Source organism: Rhinolophus sinicus, linkage group LG01 (assembly GCF_036562045.2).
Source record: "Rhinolophus sinicus isolate RSC01 linkage group LG01, ASM3656204v1, whole genome shotgun sequence".
In the NCBI taxonomy this organism is placed as follows: Eukaryota; Metazoa; Chordata; class Mammalia; order Chiroptera; family Rhinolophidae; genus Rhinolophus; species Rhinolophus sinicus.
Window position 1 is genome coordinate 39,105,769 of NC_133751.1, and position 23,778 is coordinate 39,129,546.

Here is a 23,778-nt window from a genome sequence, read left to right on the forward strand (position 1 = left end):
GAATGACTAGACTTCCACGCTATGTTCTTGAAGTTCTGATGTTGCAGGAAGAGGAAAAATGGTGAGCTATCAAAGCCAACCTAAACATGATATGTCTACAGAGTGAGGGATGGTGAGAGAGAAGAGAGTAAGAGCAGGATGATCCAGGGGATAGTGTGTGCCAAGGTTTGGGTTTGGTTGGGGAGCTGCTGCAAAGCAGTCTGGGTAAGTCCTCAGCTGGACTGTAAGCTGTGATCTGAAGAAAGACAGAGGATGCCTATGATATCAGCTTCTGAGGCTTCTATCCCACTCACTGCCAAAAAGTAGACTTAAGGATTGTCTCATTGATAGTCTTACAGAGTCTGAGCTTGGGTCAGGCTATGCTTTCTGTGCTATTGATTTTTAGTAGCTGCATTTGGTTTAAGCAAAGCATTCTACCTAAAGTTAAGAACAGAGCCTTGGACCCAACCCATTTGATTCAAAACCAAACCTTGTTACTACAAACTTGGGCTTGTTTCCTTTGTTAATTCTACAAAGTTCTTTTTCCTTTTCTTTCTTTTTTTCCCCCCACTTCTTCCACCTAACCCCCACCCCCACTCTGGTTCAAGCCGTTGTTTCTCAGTCTAGTTGTGTAGGGCACAGCTCCCTGGCCCATGCTGGTATTATGAGCCTTGCGCTCCTCCTGGCTGAGGCAGCTGGTTGATGGCAGCACAGCAGCCCACGTAGCCCACGGCAGCTCATGCCAACCTCCGGCTGCTCACGGGCCAGCCCTTTTCTTTCAAAGGAGAGAGAATTGCATCTCCCTCACAGCTTTGTTGCAATCATTACAATGGTAACTTGTGAAGTGCTTAGCACATACTAAAAGAGCAATAGTAATCATTGATAACATTTATCATCATGACATTATTAACTTAATTATTTAACTGAGATAAGTTTTTCTTTTTTTAGAACATTATTTTTTATTTTTATTTATTTATTTATATTTCTTATTAATTTTATTGGGGCAACATTGGTTAATAAAATGATATAGGTTTCAAGTGTCCAATTCTATAATATATCATCTATCTATGGCTTTGTGAGTTCACCACCCAAAGTCAAATCTCCTTCGTCACTATATATTTGACCCCCTTTACCATCTTCTACCTCCTTTACCCTCTGGTAACTACTAAACTGTTGTCTGTGTCTATGAGTTTTTGCTTATTTGTTTGTCTTGTTCATTTGTTGTGTACAGTTTTGTATCCCATATATGAGCGAAGTCATTATTTATCAGAGATAAACTTTTTTATAGCTTGTTTCAATTGTGATAGCTATTCAAAAGCAAGCTTCAAAAAGACTGACATAGTTTGGTAATTTGTTGAGTAGCAGAATATTTTATTAGGTACAATGGCAATTACCTTTGTCTGCCCCTTGGTAAACTTCTGGTTAAAAATGGCAAAACATTTGGATACATGCTCCCTAGATGAAGGTCACGCTGAGATTCAACTCCTGCCCAGAAATGCTTCTGCTGCAGACATTTCCGACCATATCATCAGAGTTTCAGAAATCATACTTCCAGCCAACAAAGTATATAAAAGAGGTATTTCCAGTTTTGGAGGAAAGGCCAAGTATAGGTGGGAAGTGAGTGATTAGCTAATGTACTTGTTGAAAATGTTTAACAAATTAACCACAGAGTTTTTCCTTTAAGTCAGAGGAGAAAGATACTGTTTGGTTTAAATGATAATTGAAATGTGCCATTTAATTTGGAGTATCTCACAGGGGCTGGGGGAGATGGCCAGAACTAAGGCTGTTGTGTTTCTGCACTTTCCAGGCTAGCCTCAGCTGTGCTGTGGGTGATATTTGAGGATGAGGTCTTCCCCTCATGTCCCACTGCCCCAGGGCTCAGGCTCTGACCACGACAGGAGGTTTGCCAGGGTTTCGGTGGAGACCCCTCTACCACAGCTGCTGGCTTGGACACCTATGGGCACAGACTCATGTATCCCAGGAACTGCAGTGATTTATTCTGTGCACCTGGCCTTTTGGTCCCCTTGAGCCTTGCCTCCCTCCTCATCCTCAGAGCTTCTCCCCTGCGCCCCACCCCCACCCCCAGAGTGGTCATCATCAAGAGCACGTAGGTTGCTCCCCATGGTTTGCGTTGTGCCGTGCACAGAACTGCTTAGCAGTGCTTGGAGCACACACTGTAAAGGAATTTGGGGATATATGAATAGGGAAGCCAATAACTAGAAGCTGAGACGATTCAAAATCAAATTGCAATACATCTGCAATGACTCCTTAAAGAACAAGACACACAGGAAAAGCCTGATTGCTGGAAAAACTGCTTTGCAAATGAGTGGTACGGCTGCTGAATCTTCGGAAAGACAGCAGTACTTTCAGAGAGATGCAGCCGCACGCCCTAACCACATATTTGTCAGCCCAAATGACTGGTGGATGAGTGATACCATAGTGCCGCATGTGCAGTCTCTCTCAGGCGTTTCTGGAAGGATTCAGGAGTTTCTGGAATGCTGATGTGGAAAGTAAATAAAATGTTTCAATTTGCTCTTCTCTCTCCCTCTTCAACCAACTGCCCCTGGCCCATCTCCTGAATTTTTCTCCCTTGCTTGCTTTGCCTACATCAACAGCGTTGAAGAGAGCAGAGCTGCTAAGTGACACACAATTCTATACCATTTTCATCCTAAAAGACCAAATTAGTATACCAATGAATGTCATGCCTGTATGATGACAAGTATGATTTATAAGTTAAGATTTCAAGATAAAAGAAATACAAAAAGGTCAATAATTTTGAGTAAGTCCATATGAGTGGTTTAAAGACACCCACCTATACTCTATTAGTCAGATTCATTGAAGATTATGATGTACTGTTATAATATTTGATGAAATTTAAAAGTAGCATTACTTCTCATGAAAATTCACAGGACAATGATTGTATGCTAGAGTATTTTTCTCATTACTTTAAAAATAACAAAGTGTCATTTCTCTGATTTAGTCTCAAATCAGTGACCCAGGGGCATATCAGAATAAGACATTACTTTATATTGTACCATATTAAATTTTGATCTCAGTGAAAAATTTCAACTTTGTAAATAAAGAACAAGTAACTTTTCTTCTAATTTGCAGACAGAATGTTGCTTAACTCTTTCTTTCAACTGATTCTCTGATGAGAAGAAACAAGAATGTGCCAACTTAACAGTTGGTGCATTTTTTTAAGACTTTTTTTCTAAAGACTCCTTTTTCTATTTATCTTCAGGCCTAGTTTATAAAGCTTCAATGGGCCATAGGATTCAATGCTAAGAAACACAAGATCATAGATTCTGAAGGTGGTAAGGATATAAACGCATTATGTTTCTTAGGAGGGTGTGACTTGCCTAAGGTCCCATGAGTGGGAGCTGAATTAATGGGCAAAGATTTGCAGATTTTGGTGCTGTATTTTTTCCAGTTATAGGTGGAAAACTAAGGAACAACAGAGGAGAAGGATCCTATATAGGTAGATTACATCGGTAGATAAGCAAAAAATTCCTTAGTGACTTCTTTGGCTCAGAGTAAAAGAACTTTATTTTGAGAACTCAAGACAGACAAACTGGGCTAGTTTATGGCCAAATTCCATTTTGATAGGAGGTCACTTTAATTCCCCATTTGGCCTCACACCTATATCTCAGCTATCCATACGACAATGCGGTCAGCCAGGCTTTCTCAGGCAGAACAAAGTGTGGGCTTCTATCAAGAAAGAGTTTAGGCTCCGGGTCCAGATCTAGTCCTGGCTCTGGCACTTGCTGGCTGTGTGACTTTAGGCAAAATGCTAAACTTCTATGTTTAATAAATTATACCTTTTGCCTCATGTGAGGATTAGTGAGTTGGTGTATGTAAATTGAATAGGAGAGTGTTGGCACATATTAAGAGCTCAGTAAACACTGACACTCTTTCAGTTTGAGAGTCTGGTTTTCAAAAGACCCATTCATTGAGAGTTGGGAGGTGGGGAGAACTTTGAATCTTCTAGTTCAATATCTTTATTTTACAGATGAGAAAACTGAGGCCCAGAGACAGGAAGTAGCTTCTGAGTTAATTGTGACAGACCCAGGTCTCTAAATTGCTAGTGTAAGGTGCTTTTTTACTGTACTAGCTTTCATCTAATTAAGCCTTTGTTCTTCTTCTGGATAGAAGACCGTATCTGACCAGCTTCTCACATTGACTGCCATTACCTGGGTGCAGGCTCAAGCCATCCAACCTTGGGTTTAACCCACCTTGGGTTTAAACCACCGTAATTACTCTCCTATCATGCAATAACCTACTAACTAGTCTCCCTGATTCTACCTTTGTCCCCTTCAATCTATTCTCCATTCAGAAGCTTAGATTGTTTCCTTGTTTGACAAAGCATTACATCCTCTACACTCTCACTTCACTTCCTATTACTCGTGTTAATTCTACTCCAGTCACCCTGCCCCCCTGCAGTTCCTTGTACATGCCAGATACGCTCCAATCCTGGGGTTTTGCATTTGTTATTCCTTGGAATGATTTTCACCAGATATTTGCATGGTTTGCATTTCTTTCAGGTTTTTCTTCAAATGTCACCTCCATGAATCCTGCCCTGACTATTCTATTGCAGTTGAAATCATCTGGCATGTTCCATTTTCTTTTCCTGTGTCCTCCACCCATGCCATTTATTACTTACAACATATTCCATATTTCTTTAGGTAGTTTATTTCCTACTTTCCTCTAGTACAGTGTAAACACCACTAGGGCCCTGCTCTTAACAGTGTCTGATGCAGAGGAGGAGCCGGGTAAATGTTTGATGAATGCATGAATGAGTTGTGTGTTAACAGGACCCGTGCGTTATTCAAAAGGGTGTGATTTCCCAGGCATTTTTGTTATAGACTAAAACTAAGCAAAGTGTGATCATCTTAATTAAAGAGTCCTGTGGCATGGGACTTGCTAACACAAGAAAATTTACCTGTTTTTTGACTAACCTACTTAATTTTGTATATGTACGGCAAAATCAAATACATATGCCTTTTTTGAGTTAATTACTGGAAAGAAAATAATACTCTGTAATGTCAAACCAAAACAAAAGCTGACTTCCTAAAAGTCTATAAAGAAGGCTTTTTTTTTTTTTTCAGCATTTAAGAATGTATTTTAGTTCTAGTGAATTAGGAAAAAACACAGTTGCCTCATACTTTCTCTTTCTGGATTCTTAGAGAAATCTCAAAGAAAACAAAATATAGACAGGAGGTCAGCACTCATGAATCAGATTTCATCTTGATAGGCTTTTTATAGACCTATAACAAAGTGGAGCCCTGAAAATTGTGTTAGGTAATGGGGATTCTGACAGTCTCTATAACTACGTGGAACTAGGAGGTACTGCTATAATTCTGCTGCTTCCGACGGAAACTTCAAGTGTTTTCATTAGGTACAACAGCTGTTTCTATTACAGATAACAGATCTCAGAGGTGGTGATACTGATATCAACTTCTAGTAGGCTGAGAACACAGTGTAGCTTGTACAATTAGTTCTTTTTTAGATTATTTTTTTCTGCACACGCAAATTAACTCTGTAGCAATAAAAGAAAATTACTTACTTGCTATGGAATTATCTGAAAGTGATAGGATCATCCTTTGTAGAGTCACATTAACCAAATTAAAAGCCCTTGGGAAAAATTTGGCACCCTGTTCCTTCCCATTCACATCTTCCTAAAGACCTCTCAGGAGCTTCTATTTAGAAAGCTAGGATCATTACGAGGGCTTTTAATTTGGAAAGATTGGCTGCTCACCAGTGAGGCTTTCTAGACACCCAATGGTTGGGTAGAGTGGCTTTGCAATGTTCCGATCTCAGTGGCCTTGAGATGATTATCCTCTTGACTCCTGCTTGCTTGCTAGTAAGTTTTCCAGGCCAGGCAGAGTCACAGCTCTGCTGCTGAAGCTTGTCTCCAAGACGGACACTATCATTTCATTCTGTCACTGAATGCATGTCTACTCCATGGAGAAGTGGAATCTATTCCTCCCACCCTATGAATCTCGGTTGCCCTGTGACTACTTTGACCAGTAGATCTGGTGGAAATTGCTCTGCCAATTCTGGGACTAGCCAATAAAAGGACTGATGGTTTCCACTTTCTTTCTCTTGAAATACTTCCTTTTGGAACCCAGCCTAAGTCACATGGAGAGACCACATTAACGCACTCTAGTCAACTGTCTCAGCTGACTAGTGTCACCTGTCAGCCATCCTGGAGCCCAATGTCCCTAGCCCCATGCACAGAAGGCTTCTGATTGAATGGCATGAGAGACAGCGAGCAAGAACCACCTAACTGAGTATGGTCAGTCCACAGAACTGTGAGAGATAGTATCGAATTGTTGTTTTAAATCACTGTATATTTGGGGGTGATTTGTACCACAGCAATAAGTAACTAAAATAGGGGCAAAGTGGGAAGCCACAGGCTAAGTGCTCCTAAGATTGTGGGCATCAACAACGTAGCCTGTAGGGAGGTGGTATTGCTGGTTGTTTATAAGATGCAGACAGATTTAGATAAATGACCATCTGTCTTCCACTTTTTTGGCTGGTCATCGGAATTTCACAATTGGGCTGTTGTTCTATTATCACTTAGATTTATAAATACAAATATTACTATACAAATGTTGTTTGTATACTGTAAAAACAAAAATATTATTACATTACTGTACAAATGCAAATATTTCTGGGAAGGGTAATGCTCTAAACCAAGGTACAACAAGCTTTTTATGCATAGAGACAGATAGTAAATATTTTAGGCTTTGTGAGCTATACGGTCCTTGTGGAGACTACTCAACTTGGCCAACGTGACATAGATGATATATATAAATAAATGGCATGGATGTGTGACATAAACTTTTTTTTAAATTAAAGTTTATTGGGGTGACCATTGTTAGTAAAGTTGCATAGATTTCAGGTGTGCAATTCTGTAATACATCATCTATATATCACATTGTGTGTTCATCACCCAGAGTCAGTTCTCCTTCCATTACCATATATTTGATCCCCTTACCTTCATCTTCCATCCCCGACTCCCCTTACCCTCTGGTAACCACTAACCTATTGTCTGTGTCTATAAGTTTTTGTTTCTCATTTGTTTGTCTTGTTCTTTTGTTGTTTTCGATTTATATGCCACATATCAGTGAAATCATATGGTTCTCTGCTTTTTCTGTTTGACTTATTTCACTTAGCATTATAATCTCAAGATCCATCCATGTTGTCACAAATGTTCCTATTTCATCTTTTCCTACTACCGAATAGTATTCCATTGTGTACATATACCACAACTTCTTTATCCATTCATTTATCGAAGGACATTTTGGTTGTTTTCATGTCTTGGCCACCATAAATAAAGCTGCAATGAACATTGGAGCACACATGTCTTTATGGATAAAAGTTTTCAGATTTTTTTGGTAGATACCCAGGAGAGGGATTGCTGGGTCATATGGCAATTCTATTCGTAACTTTTTGAGGAACCTCCACACTGCCTTCCATAGCAGCTGCACCAGTCTGCATTCCCACCAACAGTGTATGAGGGTTCCTTTTTCTCCACAGCCTCTCCAACATTTGTTACTATTTGTCTTGTTGATGATAGCCATTCTGACTGGGGTGAGGTGATATCTCATTGTGGCTTTTATTTGCATTTCTCTGATGATTAGTGATGTTGAGCATTTTTTCATATGTCTATTTGCCATTTGTATATCCTCTTTGGAGGGATGTCTCTTCAGGTCCTCTGCCCATTTTTCAACTGGGTTGTTTGTTTTTCTGTTTTTGCCTTGTATGAGTTCCTTGTATATTTTGGATATTAGCCCCATATCAGAGGCGCTGTTTGCAAAAATCTTCTCCCATTCAGTTGGTTGCTTCTTTATTTTTTTGATGGTTTCTTTTGCTGTGCAGAAGCTTTTAAATTTGATATAGTCCCATTTATTTATTTTAGCTTTGACTTCCCTTTCCTTTGGAGTCAAATTCATAAAATGCTCTTTGAACCCAAGATCCATAAGTTTAGTAGCTATGTTTTCTTCTATGCAGTTTATTGTTTCAGGTCTTATGCTTAAGTCTTTGATCCATTTTGAATTAATTTTGGTACACGGTGACAGATAGCAGTCCAGTTTCATTCTTTTGCACATGGCTTTCCAATTCTGCCAGCACCATTTATTGAAGAGACTGTCTTTTCTCCATTGTGTGTTTTTTGCTTATTTGTCAAAAATTATCTGTCCATATTTATGTGGTTTTATTTCTGGGTTTTCAATTCTATTCCACTGGTCTATGTGTCTGATAAACTTTATTTACCAAAATAGATGGTTTGTCAATTTTGACCTGAGGGCTGGAGTTTGCTGACCTTGTTCTAAACAATTATTTCTATATCCAACATAGATATTTGATTATACTGCTCTCATCAGCATTGTATTTGGTTACCTCTAGCTCCTATCTCTCTTGCCATTCCTTCTGAGTCTCCTTTGTAGGTTTCTCTTCCTAAGATGGAAATGTGCTCCTCTAGCCTCTCTTCTTTCCTTATTCTATGCTCTTTCTCAGCCATGTGACCCACTCAAACGATTTTAGTTAATACTAATTTGGCAATGACTGAGAAGTCTTTATTTTTGTTCCGTATTTTATCCAGAACCCTTGAATATCTTGCCAACACTGTACATTCAATGTACTTTTGTGCCAGTTATTAGCTTTAAAGTCTCTCAACTTCAAACTCACCCTTTATAATTAGTTCTTTGATGCTGGGGCTGGAAGTCTGCAAACCCTATTCCTTCTTTACCAGCTCTTAGTCTCTGTCAATAGGGCAACAGAGGGACACTTCAATGCCAAAGGACCAAGGAGGGACTTGCTGCTTCCCCGTTTACTTGCTGCTGACTTCCTGTCTACTTGGGGTTCCTGGGAGCACGTCTTCAGCAAAGCTTCTTCTCTCCAGAAACATGTTATTTTCCGTAATAGCAGTTGAATCTAGGTTTTCCAAAAGTTGCAGAATTACTTGTATTACCACTCCCTCCCCTCTTCATCCCCTACTTCAGCACGAGTGGGTTTGTGCCCTCTCCTCAGAAGTCGGGGGTCTCAGACCTTCAGGACCCCTCCTCCAAGCGCGGAGATACTAGCACCACCAGCTAAGCAGCACCTCCTAGTGGGAGGTCTGAGTGTTGGCCCAGCTGGGTCCCTTTCCTAGTTTCCGTTTTAGTAATTCCAACCTCTTCTCTTTGACTTCCCAGCCCTAATGGATGGTAGATCCTTCCTTTAATTAGTTCCTTTGTGATCAATTATTGTTCTCCTTTGCTTTTTCAGTTACCTAGTTAATAATTTCATACCTAGTTAACGATTCTTTATATTAAATTCCCTTTCAAATATCTGGCATGGTTTCTGCCTCACGACTGGATTCTGAGGGAGTTTATATTCTCCACCAAAAGTGGCTCTTCCAGCAGGGTTTCCTTCCTTAGTAAATGGCACTAGCAAACCTCTCCCTATCCACTGCCCAACAGCTCAAGCCAAATATCTGGGCATTGTTCTTAATTCTTTCTATTCACTACACTCCCATATGCAACCAGTGAACTACAAGGCCTGTTGATTTGGCTTCCCAAATGTTTCTTGTATCTATCTGCTTCTCTCCGTCTCTATGTGCTCTACTGTACATCAAGCCACCACTTCTAACTGAATGTAGCCCCTCCTTCTGTTCTCCCAGTACGACCCTAGAAATGTCTCAAGCACATTTTTCAGTGAAATATTTTCTGAAACATTTCGAATTCTTAACATAACTTAAAAGTCCTTCTGTGATTTGACTTCTGCCTCTGCAGTTCATTTTGAAATATGTTCCTGTGCCTTTGTCAGTTTTTCAGTGTGCCATGCTTTCTTTGCATTCTTGGTAGAAACTCTTCCCTTTGTTTAGAAATCTCCCTTTTCACTTGAATAATGACTACATATCCTTTAAATGTGGTATAAATATCTCTTTCTCAGAGATGGCTTTCCTGGCCTCCCAGACCAAATAATACTCCCGTATTTGCTTCCATAGATTGCTGAACGTCCACTCTTTCACTATAGTATTCAGTAAATGTATAACTAACTGCTTTATTTCCTATATGGTAAGGCCCATCTAGGCAGGCGCCATGCTTGTCTCGCCCAGCACAATGTCCTTAACACCTAGTGTTCTTTCTGGCATAGTAAATATTCAACAAATATTTGCTGAGTTCAGCTGATGTCTGTGTTATACATTTATCATAGGGCCTCTGAATTGATTACAGAAGACACACGTTTCCTCAGATGTACCAGGATCCCTCATGGCTGGCTGACTATTACCTCTTAAACTGAAGGCTTCTTTGATTTGCTTCTCTCAGATCTCCTGACACCAGTTGTCCCTTTGTGGGTTCTTACAATGTTTGGAGGAGACTGAATGGGGAGTGGATTGATCAGAATTTATTACTTTTAGCTGGACTGGAGGCTCAATATTACTCATGTCTATGTTGTCCGAGGGCTGTGTAGTATCACACAAATCTCCTCACACAAGTCTCATGCATACCTGGGGCCAGGTACATTTTGGTGATTGTTTTATTTAAGTTCTGGTAACCATGAAGGGATGTTTCTCTACTTCTAACACCAGTATCTTACTCCTCCCCACAAAACATCGATGTGCTAGTTTCTCTGTTGTTCCCTGAGATGTAGCCATTTTGTAGCCATTTTTTTCTCAAGTGACAGAAAATGGGAGAAAGGGTTGGGGAGTGGACTAAAACACTGATGGAAGGGATTTTTGAAAAAATCTATAATAACCAATAATGAAGAAGCGGATGATGAAAACAGAATACAAAAAAGAGCAAATAGGAAGACCCATGAAAGCATACGACCACAAGCTGTTGGAAAAGAAGCAGACCTGAGGGAATAGGTTTAAAAAATCCATATTTGATTTGGATTCCAGAGAGAGAGCTGCACTTATTTTACAAAAAGAAAACAAATGATAAAACAACCCAAAGGACTTTCTTTTCTTTTTATCTTCTAAACAGATTTCACCAAAGATGGACATTTCTTTAAGACTAAGATATCCTTTCCCTTCAGCTGAAAGTTTTACCTTTTGGATTGTATTCCACACACGTTCTTTATCATTTCTTCTTCCTTCAAGGGTGTCCATAGCATCTGCCATTAGTGACTGCAGCTGTGGCACCAAGATAAAAATTATCAGTGTGGATTTCACACAGAAATAACTTCTCTAAATACACAGATTAAAACCTAATTAAAAAATCATTTGTACGCTGATGATTTTATTACTCATCTTTCCGACAATGAACATTGCTACCTCATCTTTGCTTCAGTCATTACCGAGTATTATTGCAGATATAAAATACTGAAACAATGAAGAGATTCTTCTTGAAAATTTGTAGAAAACATATAGGTTTTAATGCAGTAAATGTTGATGTTTTGTAAAAACAGATTTGGGTTGTAAAGAATGAAGGCGGTAGTTAATTCCCTCAGGAAATGGCAGGCAGTACACGAACACGTTTTTTCTCCTAAGGCTAATGTATCATAATTTTAGGCATCATGCAAAAGCTCACCAGAGGACAATTCTAACATAGTGCTGTTTTATTGGCTCTTAAAGGATCTAGTTCATTTAAGCTCTTTTACTGTTCTTTTCTTCTCTAAAACTTCAAAACAACCAAGTTTTCTTTTTAGGTTCCATTCAAAGGCAAGTTTAAAACATTCTACCCTTTGCCATTTTCCAATTTAAAGCAGTCTTATACACACGCTGCATATGTGGCTGCAAAGTAATGAAGCCGTATCAAGCCATGTGACAGTCGAAACTAAAAAAGAAAGTCCTGTAAAAAAGAACAAATGCCAGTTCAGCTTACTGTGGCATCAAATAGTATGAACCCTCAGATAATCTTTCTGTACTTTAGATACTGCAGAGCTTAAGCAGAAGGGCAGAGAGTTGTCACTCATAACTCTTCTATTGACCAGTCACTGTTTATAAAGCACCATAAAAGGCATTACTAGAATTTATTGTCTAGATTAACCCATGCTTGGAAGTTGAAAAGTGACATCTATTACTTATGGTGATGAAATCTTGCAGGGTACATGATTTAGAAATATTTGACCTGTACATACATATACATCCATATACATTAAATTTTTTTTCTAGTGTGCATATAACATGAAAATATCCTATTAAATCCTATTTTCCAAGGTTTGAGATAGTGGAATATTGCACTAACATATTACTCAGGTTGTCAATAATGCTAGTTTGGCACTCTTTGTGTATATTTTGGAATATAAGTATTTTCAGAAAAAAGAAAGCCGCAGATGTGTGGTTAAGATCTAAGTGCAGATAACTCCCCTGTATTTTTCATTTAAATCTTGCATGTGTTTTTCAGGAAGACAGGATCAACATTGTGCCAGCTTCTTAATTTAACATTTTCTTTTCTTCCTCTTATCTCCGAGGAGCATTAATCATCTAAAATTGGCTGTAATATGCACTTTGAAAGTTCCATACTGACTGCAGTCCTGAACGCCTTATGAATGGTAGGATAAACACTTAGCCTTTTAGAAAAGCATTCTGCTGCACAACCATAAAGGTTTTGAAAGTATTGCTGCCAATTTTGACTTAGTAATTCCTTGATTCATAGACTTTTTCTTTCCCCATAGTTTTTATCTTTAGTAAGCACAGTTTTATTATTTGTCTAGTCAGATGATTTTACAGGCTTACTGTGAATATCAGTATATATTTAATACCCTGTTACAGTTCAGATGAACATTATAAATGTTGGCAGTCCATTTCTTGATGAATTTGTTATAACTTTGAAAATTCAGAGAGGGAGGGTTCCTTAGTTATCTGAAAATTACAGGTGATTGGTTTGGGCTGTTCTCATCCTTGCTATGTGCATTCACTTCAGATCAATAATTAGTTTTATCTACTCAAAGTCAAAAGCCCTTCCCAACAACCCATTAGGATATCCATATAGAATACATGTTGCCTTTCCTCAAATGGCCAGCGCACTGTTTAATAATTGTTTTTCAAACAAGGTGCCATGGTTTCTAGTACTAATTATGGTTATTATATACAAATCTGTTCGAAGATTGTTTGAGACATTCCTTCAACTAGTTTTTGACTGCCTCTGAGTTAATTGGTTAATTCAGTTTAAAACCACAGCTGCTTAACTAACTACATTTTCTCCTCAAATAAGATAACTGTTTTATCTAAAAGTACTAATGTGTGTGTGTATTGGCACTGCCAACTTATCTGTGACACTAGAAATGGCTTTGTAGGCTTGGTTTTCTATACAGAAATTACTTTTTTGCCTCTCAATTTTCCATAGAAAAGAATCATGTATTAACGTATCTTGGAGTTTAAGAAACAATTTATTGAAATTTAACTTTACTCAAAACAAAAAGCCTGACACACAGTATGAGTAATCAGCCCTTTCTTTCGTTTTTACACATCACACAGTTCTTGATATAAAAAATGGAAGCTAGTCAATGTGAGCAAATAAAAAAAAGACATTCACTTTTCTACATTTTCCAGTTTCTTCATTAGAACGCTTCATGAGGGTTGGGGAGTTCACCCTCAGACTACATTTATTATGACAAATTTCTTTCAGATCATATCACTTTGCTGTTGGCTCAGGGCCTATGAAAGCCTTAAACAAAGAAACACAAATGCTTACCAATTCCGCCTCCTGTTGACTGATGTCCTGTAGATAGGGAATGGTTGCTAGCTCTGCCATTACTTGATTGATCACCTGGGACTGCTCCTTTACTCTCTGCAGCTGGCTGAGGAGGCTGGCGTATTGCAACTTCTCCATCACGCCCGAGCACGCATGGAAATTCCCCTAGCCTCCCAGTAAAAGTAAATGTTTTAGAACAAAACCACAGAAATAGACCTTTCTCTGGGGATTAAAGCAAGGGTTTGTTATGTTTACATCCTTTGAAGCAATGGTATCTAGTACAAACAAATGTTTCCTTCTATCATTTTGGAGAATTATCTGTACCTTTCCTTCAAATAGATGAATGTATGTAAGAGGGAACACTTTGCAGGACTATTGACAAGGATTTGCAGGTGGCCCTGCATAAAGAAGTTGGACTGAGGGAAAAAAGGGGACTGAAATTGAACCTGTGCCCCACTCTCCCAGTGGTGATCCCACCGCGCTATGTCTATTCCGAGTGGGGAGACTTTATCTATGTCACCAAGGCATCATAAGAGCTAAGAGTTGCCCACTATCTTGTTTACATAAAATAATATTTGTAAATGCAAGTTGAATCCTGAAAAATGTTATACACACTGAATTCTGTTTACCCCAATGGCTTACATCAAACCTTAGCTCTGCTTTTATCTTTAGATCTCATTTTTGGCCTTGGACACTGGCTCCTCTCCTTGTGGGATTATAGCACTTTATTCTGACTCCTAGGACCATTCCAACAACGGACATGATCTATCTTGAAATAGACCATTGTCTATATTTTTAAGGGCCACCAGCCCCCGCGAATCGACTAGTATTTTGGGCTTTCTTAAAATGGGGCCTACTTATAATAAGGTGGCCCACTTATGTGTTTGCTACTGCCGGTCATGAAAGAGGAAACATTACCTTCCCTAAAAAGTTTAATATACTTTATAATGCTTGATAGGAGAAGCAAAATTTATAATAAAATTCTTACATTTACATTTAGAAAAAAGTATTTCTGACAAAGGGGAATCTCTCAGGGTTAAAAGAAAAGCCTGACTTTCTACTGTTTGGAGGGTGATGAGAAATTGGAAGTCATACGAGAATTTAGTTTGGCAATTTCATGCCACATCCTGGTGCTCAGAAGAGGAAGGCTGGCTGCCCAGTGTCCCTCTATGGCATGGTTCCTCCTGGACCATCTGCACTGGAATCACTAGGCTTTTGTGTTAACTACGAAGAGTCCTGGGCCTTACTCAGTGAATTACAATCTTTCTTTCTTTCTAATTAAATTTATTGTGGTGACATTCGTTAGTAAAATTACGTAGGTTTTACGTGTACATTTTATATAAAACATCATCTATATATTGCACTGTATGTTCACCACCCAGAGTCAGGTCTCCTTCCATCACCATATATTTGACCCCCTTTACCGTCTTCTACTACCCCCACCCTCCTTTACCCTTTGGTAACCACTAAACTGTCCTATGTGGGATAATCTCTTGATATGTGTTTTTAGAAATATGGATTTTAGCTAGGTACCCCAAAATATTCAAATATCGTAAACAAGTTGAAGAACCACCTTAAAGCTTAGTAGTTGAGCAAGGACCATTTTCATTTGTCCATACTTACAAAACAGATTCCTTCCCCCCCAGAAACTGGAGAAAGCAGACATTATTTTTCTTTCTTAAAATAGACTCTCTTCTTAAGAGAAAAATCATTAGAAACCGGCATTACTAAAGAGCATCTGAATTTCAGCTTGAATTTAGAAAACAGTCCTTTCTGAAATGTCATACTCATAGTTTGATTGACACCAACCTCTAGAAGTTGGCACTTTTCTAGAATCTTGGTAATAGAGGAAGGTCGAGCACCGTGGCATTGTGTTTGGCCCTATACCTATCTATGCCATTTGAGTTATAGTCTTCTAGCCCTGCTGATTTGTTCTCTGAAATTAATAATTTATCTGAAAATCTATAAACTTATAGGAGCGATGATTGCAAACTGTGGATTTGGAGTCCTTTTTCTAAATTGACGAAATAGCTAGCCTACCCGTTTAGTTTAAACATGTAACTAAACAATGGATTCTGTCAAATAGAGGAAAGCAAGTTGCAGGAAAAACCGTTTTCTTTCTGAAGAAAAATTGCTTTCTTTGTCTTTTAAAAAAAATAAACAATGGGGCTGCTTGTAGGATAGAGGTGTAGTGACTCAGCTCCAAAGAGCAGAAACAACTGAAGCCTGCTCGGGAACATACTGTATCAGTGTAATTTTCCAAAACATTAGGAAAATAAAACTAGTGGAAGGCAATGGTGCTTTGTTAGCTTGATTGTTGGAGGCATGACAAAACAGGGAGTACGCCATACAAATCAAATACTAGAAAAAAAGAATATAGTTGACTGCTAATAGTCACCCATCCTCCCCCAGCCTCCAGCCAAATGCAATACTGGTTATCAGGAAACTACAGATGAATATTTTACATATACAGGACAATGGTCTTTGAGAGACAAAGTGAAAAAGAAATAAAAATTAATATCTACTGCCAGCAGGAATGTTCTGATGCTGTTGCTTTAAGAAAATAATAAAAAAAAAAAAATGAAGGAATTACCTTAAACATCTAATGCTAGCTAGCAAGGGCTAAATCTAATGGGAAGTAGCCCTCCCAATGAGATTTCACGAGTAATCAAAGGGCTCCTTAGCTGCTGGAGAGAGTGTAATAAAGTGGCAATGATTGAAGCTAAAACCTCACACAGGTACAATGAAGGTTAGGTAAATAGCAAGTTCAAATGAAGGCTTCAAGTTAGAATTGCTAGATTTCATAGCAGGTATGGATAAATGTTTGTCAAGTAAGTGGCACTACATGATAGCACTGAAAAGCACAGCCCAAGTGTTTGGAATATATTTCCATTTAGTATAACATATAGAAATATTCACTGCAAAAAAAGGGGTAGGAAACACATATTATTGTTTATTTCAAATGTGCATGTGTAAACATTTTTTTATGCTTTGCTTGGAAGAAATTAAAAGTAAAGTTAATGAGGCATTAAAATTATGGTTAGTTGGGTCATTTTTTGGCAAGTCAGCCTGTGAAGGAGGTTTCATGCATGGCAAGAGATTTTATTATTTTAACTCTTTAACATTTAGCCTAGGAAGCACGGTACATACGGTTTGAAACTGACAGCAGCCAATAAAGTTAACGAATGGAAAAGCACAGTGCTGTCCGGTAGCATGTGCAATAATTAGGACAAAGATCTAGAGAAGGAAAAGGACCATTAAAGCAGAGTTACGGGTTGAATGGGGCTGAGGTTCAGTGGGATTAAAAGCCACCAGATAGGGAGGTGGTAGAATATTTTAGATTATAACTCTTAAAATGCCAGAATCATTCTTGTTTGGCCATGTGTTGTTGTATGCCTAGCAAAGGAATTTATAAAGATAAGGAGACTGGTGTCAGAGTATAAGGAGAATCATTGCTTAACATGTAGAAACCTCCTTCATACCAGAATGCTCAACTGTGTCTACCACACCTCATGGCAAGAAGTGAAAATTCATGTTCCCAGGAAAGACCTACTGTGTGCAGTAGATCTATGCCTTGAGACGGTACCTCAAATTCTGCTTTTGTGATGCAAAGCACAAAGGTACCTAACTTTTGTGACACTGAACATATCAGTGATCTAAGAAAAAAAATTGGAAATCCACAGGACACTTGCACAATCTTCATTTAGAAGAATATGTGATTTCAAAGTACACAATTTATATAAAGAAAAAGAAAGGTCTGTAAAATAGTCCTCTTGTCAAAGCAAACTAAAACCAATACAAATAACGAAAACTTCTACAGTTTGTAATATTCTACAAAGCGCTTCAACATGGATTATGTACTTTTGGTCTCACAACAACTCTGCAAGGTGGGCCTGGCAGATATCAGCCTATTTTATAAATGAGAAGAAACAGCTCCGAGGTTAAGTGACTTGCCCTCAGATTACACAGCTAGAGCACAAACTTGGACCAAAGCCTTTATCTGCAGGTGCCACAAAATAGGGTAGCAGCTAATAAGGGCAATGCAATGCCTAAGCATTCAAGTGGATGGCATTTGATGTCTGACAAGAAAAAACATACCTCAAGGGATCTGAAAAACACCATTGAGGGCTGCTTGGGTTACAGTTAATGGTACCGCATAGGAATAATTTCTACTCAGCAACTCATTACTTGCTTCATTAAGCTAGGTTACCTTTGCAGACAATTTTATTCGGTCTTGCTTTATGAAGCTATGGTTGGACATATAATAAGAATCTTAAAGGCCAATAGTTGGACATACTTGTGGTCCCTGGGTACTTTCAGGATCACTCACTTCTTTCCATTAAAACTCTCTGAGGCAATCTTTCAAAAACTGTTATTTTCCACAGAGGCAAACATAGGAAAGTTGAAATTCCTTGCAGTTAGCAGAGTGGTACTGACTCATTCTATTGAAGATTGAGTTATTAATTAGATGCTAAAAATCTTAATTACTATAGGGATTTTAAATCTCCTTTATAGACACATAAAGATACATGCATATACAAATTGCAAGTGGTCAGAATGCCATGTGAAAGGTGAGAAGAAAATGAGTTAAGAACATTTTAAAAGTACATAATACCTAGATAGGCACAAGCTGCATTCACTATACACTGTGAGATCTGAGTTGGTAACAGATGATGTGGTCGTTTCCCTGACAAGTGATAAGGTCTGGCAGGTATTCACCCCAAAAGCCAGGGCACAGACAGATCACCTCCACAACGTCCAGCACACTGGCTCCACCAGGCTAAGCATGTGCGGACAAGGTGAAGTAATGCTACATGGTGATGGTTCTTGTTAGCAAAGCTTTCACTGTTTGCAAGGGCCTGATGCTGCCGGTGATATGTGTGTATCTCTAATTAGGGTGGGGAGGTGGGTAAGGGGTTATGTGTGTGTATCTGTGTGTCTGGAGGAGTTTGTGATAGAGGGTGAACTGAAGAACAGTCCCCAAAATTTGTAGTGCAGTCAGAGATAAACTGAATGTTTGTGTCTACCCCAAATTCATATCCTGAAGCCCTAAGCCCAAGTGTGATGATATGTGGAGACGGTGTTTTTTGAAGGTAATTAGATGAGGTCATGAGGTGGGGCCCTTACGATGGGATTAGGGCCCTTATAAGAAGAGACATCTCTGCTAGGTAAGGATACAGCAAAAAAGGTGGCCAATTGCAAACCAGAAAGAGGGCCTTCATCAGAACCTGACCATGCTGGCTCCCTGATGTTGGAATTCTAGCCTCTAGAACTGTGAGTAAATACATGTCTGTTGTTTAAGTCACCCAGTCTGTGGTATTTTGTTAGGACAGCCCAAGATGATTAAGACAGAGATGGATTTCTTATTAACAGAAATATAGAAGAGATAATTGGGTGTAACACAGTTGTGGGGAGGGAGAGATACACAGTAGGAAAATCAGAAAAAATGTACTTTTGTATTTGAAATGCATAGAATTGCAAATAATGCAAACAAATTAAGGGTTTTACAGCTTTTCTAAAATCCTGAATAATGTTATTGAGCAGATAAACTGCTGAACAGATGTTAAGTTGCTATTTGTGATGACCCCCTTGGTTCCACTTGTAAGGTAAGAACATCAAATCACTGATGTAATACAAAATCCACAAAAAGAAAATTCTTTAAAATTTCCTGTTTATAGACCTTTCATAAAATACAGTAGCCCTCACTTATCCTCAGAAGATATGTCCCAGACCCCCAGTGGATGCCTGAAACGACACATATAGAACATTTTTTCCCATACATGCATACCTATGATAAAGTTTAATTTATAAATTAGGCACAGTATGCGATTAACAGTAATAACTAACAATAAAATAGCACAGTTATAACAATATAACAATATACTATAATAAAAATCATGTGAATGTGGTCTCTCTCTCTCAAAATATACTGTAAGTACTGTACTAACCCTTCTTGTAATGATGCGATATGATACAATGCCTACATGATGAGAGGAACTGAGTGACTCAGAATGGTGTGCAATTTAAAATGTATGAATTGCTTATTTCTGGAATGTCAGTTTGATATTTTTGGATCATGGTTGACCTCAGGAAACTGAAACCATGGAAAGAAAAACTGTAGAAAAGGGGCTACTGTATTAAAAAAGAGGAATCTGCAGCCTTTATAGCTTGTGAATGAGAAGATCCCTTTATGTACTTTCAGTACAATGGCTTGAATTTTGTTAAAATAGCAAATTCATTTCTTATTTTGGGCTTTTTAAGACTGAAAAGCCAAAAGGCATATTTTTCCTGGATCAGAAAAAAGGATTAGATCATTTATGTGAAACGTATACAAAGAGTAAGTGTTTAGAGTAGTATTAAGTTTCTCAGTGTGGTGTGGTGGCACTAACTTGAAAAGCTCTGAATTCTCGTGTAGGTAATGGGATGGTTTGAAGGAATGGCCCAATACATGAAATAGGGAAAGCATTGTATTTGCTAAAAATTTTTTATTGATTTGAAATGAGAAATTCACTGCAACCTTGAAGTAGATATCAGGAAGGCACAGCGAAAAGGCTCTTTTAAGAAACACAAGCCTTATAAATGCAGGAAATTGCAACGCATACCATTGGAATATGTTTTAAAATAAAATCATTAGCTAAATTTTGGTTAGTTTTTTGCAAAGGAGGTTTACTATGAAAGTTTCTAAAATCCTCCAATACTTGCAATATTTGCACCATAAACATGCCATACTTCTAGAATTGTCTAATTTTTATACATTGGACAAATATTAAAAGAATTCATATACCTACATTCAACTGGGTGCTTCTAATAAAATCCAATATTGGCAAGATTCTCTTCCCCGTTGTTTCCATTTGTCTCACTGCGTCTTCTCCGGTCAGCAGACCGAAGGGAGTTTTATGTTCTAAAAAATTGTAACAATAAACTTTTGTACTATATTTTCCAGACTTCCATTTCAAAATGCATTCTTTGGCAAGCTATAAACAGATAGCTCCAATGTTAATAGATATAAAATCTTTAGTACAGAAACCAGTCCCATCCCTGGACCACGTGTATAACAATGAAAGATCTATGAGGAGAAAGGCAGAGGAGACATTGCCCTTTAGAGACTATCATTTATTCATTTTGTTGTGTTTTGTGATTGAGAGATCTAAGAGACAGCCTATAACAATTCACCTCTTTCTGCAGAGTATGTTTTCCCTGAGTTGTGAAAAAAATGTTGTCATAAATGTGTCTGATTCTTGTCTTGTTCCTCCCAGGCATTATTCAAGTGTGTAGATCGCATTGACTTTGAATGTAGCTCAAAGTTGAGATAAGCCTCAGAGGATACAGTGCCAAACAAAATACAAATCCTTAATTATGTGGGTAGGGCTGAAGGAATAAATTCAACCTGGTCGTGAATTCAGCCCAGAAGTTTCAGACTTCAACTCCCTGTGACTATTTTCTTGCAAGTTTCAACTAGAATTACAGAACACCATTTAATTAAAGTACTCTTTAGGAGATCTAAGCTCTTGGTTAATTATATAAGAAAAGAGTGGAACTGATATTAATACAATAGCAGATAATCTAAGTGATTTAAGGTTGTCACTGGCTATAGTTTCCATTTCATAAAATAGTTTTATGGCACAATTATCTTCTCCATTTGCTAATTAATGATGACAAAAGCTTGTATTCTTTAAGTGACCTATGAATAGACATTGGTCATAGTATGCTTGGGGTGAGATGGTTGGAATGAGGAAGGTGGATACTCTGAGATTGTGTTTGGTTTTGCAGGAAGCTTTCCTGGAACCAGAATTCCAGGTATTGTTAACTAACCCACAGAAAAGACTGGGAGGAGTTAATTATAACCCAAGAATTTTGGGGGCCCAGGCCTTACTATATGCAAAGCCTTTGTGATGAATAAGACTTAATGAATAACGTACACCTCCTGCCTTATAAAAGTATCGAAAGATAATAACTCCAGGTGATTCACCTGTAAATGTTGGCAGCTTCCTACTTGATACTTTTTCTAAAAATTTCCCATCTTCTTTGTTTTTGAACCCAAGAGTCAAGAGATATTGTTGGGGAGGAAAAGATGACCAGTCAGCTGTCTGAGGCAACACGTGGAATCCTTGAAGGTCTGAAATACAACAGAAAAAGACTAAAGACTGTTATCACATTATTGTTTTCCAAGTATTTTTTTTTTTTTTTCAGATTTCAGGAATTGTACTTGGAAAAAAATGATAAGTACAAACATCAAAGATACAAAGTAAAAGTATGTGCATCAAAGGTCAGTTAGCTGATATATCAAAATCATATTTCATTATTTATATTTTTCTTAAAATATGAATATACACAAGGCATAGTAATAAAATATGGCTAAATTGCATTTCCCTATTTTCAAAATAATAGAAAATTCAGGACCAGCTTGCAGCCTTAATATTTTTATCTGTGACTGTTTTCAAGAAAATCTGATTTTTCTGTTCATGGTTTAAAACTTAAGGAAATAAAGTTACATGAAAGGAAAGAAAAAAATTACCAAGTGAGAATTAAAATATAAGGCTAATGAATTAATTTAGTTTACTATCCTGCCTAGTTGTAAAAGGAAATTTGAAACGATAAATGTACTGACTTGTAATCAGATTAGGAAGTGACTTGAATGTCATGAAAAGGGTTCTTAAAAAAACTCAGCTTTTAATGACTGTAAGCGGTAATGGTTACTGAGTCCTTATTTCCTACCTATGTTGTTCTAAGTATTTTGTGTGCATTGTCTTTATAAATCTTAAAACTTTACAAAATTGGTGATGTTGTCCCTCTGTATAAATATGAAGTTGAGGTACACAGATGGGCAATGATTTGCCTGAGAACACAGCCTGCAAGTGGACAAAGTAGGAGTCACACCGGGCAGTCTGACTCCAGAGACCCAAGGACTAACCGTGGCATGAGGCTTTCAGCGCTCTTGCCTATGGATTGCCTTTGGGGTAGGGATGAATGTCAGCCTTAGGATCTTGAAATGCAGATTCATTTATTTCCTTTCTGAATAATAAGGCTTTGGTTTATTTTAAAAGACTTCTCAAATGAAGGAAGATGAACAGAGAGTTTAACGAGCCCTCCCTACTTGACACTGCCAGAAAGGGGAAAAGATGAAATTTCAAAGATCCTTGAATTATGATTTAGTTAAAGACCCATCTTTAAGGTTGAATCAGAACTCAACTGGTCCAGAGTGTGAGGGGGATGGGGGGTGGGAGATGAGGGTAAGGGGGATCAAATATATGGTGATGGAAGAACTGACTCTGGGTGGTGAACACACAATGGGATTTATAGATGATGTAATACAGAATTGTACACCTGAAATCTATGTAATTTTACTAACAATTGTCACCCCCAATAAATTAAAAAAAAAAAAAAAGAACTCAACTGGTATAGACTTCATGTTTATCTGTAATATTTCTTTAAAAAAAAATGTTGACAGAGTAAACCATGAGTGTTTTTATTGACCCTCCCCGTCCACCCTTCTTTAGCTGTAGAACCCTTTGTTCAGACTAAAATTTACTGAGTAGCCCAATTTAAAGCTGATAACTGTTCCCTGGTTATGGTCAGCTCTTTAATGTGGTTTTGCTCCTTAGCTTAGAAGGTCCCACGATCTTCTCGCCATGCTGGTGATGGTGTCTGGGATTGTCCTATGGGGATGTCCTTGGCTCCCTGGGGAATGCTGCATGACTAGAGGGCCCCTGAATGGGTGTAGGTAGGTTTTACAGCTGTTCTAACCCTCCTCTTCCCCCCCCCCACTGATATATCTAACATATTGACATAGACGTCTGGATCTCAGATGCCCTGAAGCCTCCTGTCAGCACTAAAGAATACTCCAGCTCAGAGAGGACACCTCCAAGACTTTTAGGCCTACATTGAAGTTTTCTTGGAGGCTTGGTGTCCTGAAGCTCAAAATAGATAGTATGTATTATGCATGGACTGGTGTTTGTAGTGGACTGCAGGAAGCATCTGGAGATTTGGTGCAGATTTTCTGGTACAGCTCTATTGCCAGTAACAGCCAGATGTTTGAGGGCTCTATTTTATAAATAACAAAGACTTTGAGAGGTTGATATCTTCTTGCTCTTAAATATTTGATGTGTAAAGATGAGACCAATACTAAGAGTGGTAGTGATTAAATTGATGAGTGAAACTAATATTAGCACTATAG

At 38.2% G+C, this 23,778-nt stretch overlaps 1 protein-coding gene across 1 annotated transcript in view; it reads right to left on the reverse strand.

Annotated features, from left to right (window-relative positions):
- Positions 1 to 23,778, reverse strand: part of SPATA16 (spermatogenesis associated 16) — a 209,288-nt gene that overhangs the window by 12,755 nt on the left and 172,755 nt on the right. Inside the window, exons 7-10 of the mRNA XM_019734941.2 lie at positions 21,574 to 21,720; positions 20,393 to 20,505; positions 13,605 to 13,769; positions 11,018 to 11,101 (exon numbers count right to left, since the gene is read on the reverse strand). Of these exons, the coding sequence (XP_019590500.2) occupies positions 11,018 to 11,101; positions 13,605 to 13,769; positions 20,393 to 20,505; positions 21,574 to 21,720 (509 nt within the window). The remainder of the gene's footprint in view (positions 1 to 11,017; positions 11,102 to 13,604; positions 13,770 to 20,392; positions 20,506 to 21,573; positions 21,721 to 23,778) is intronic.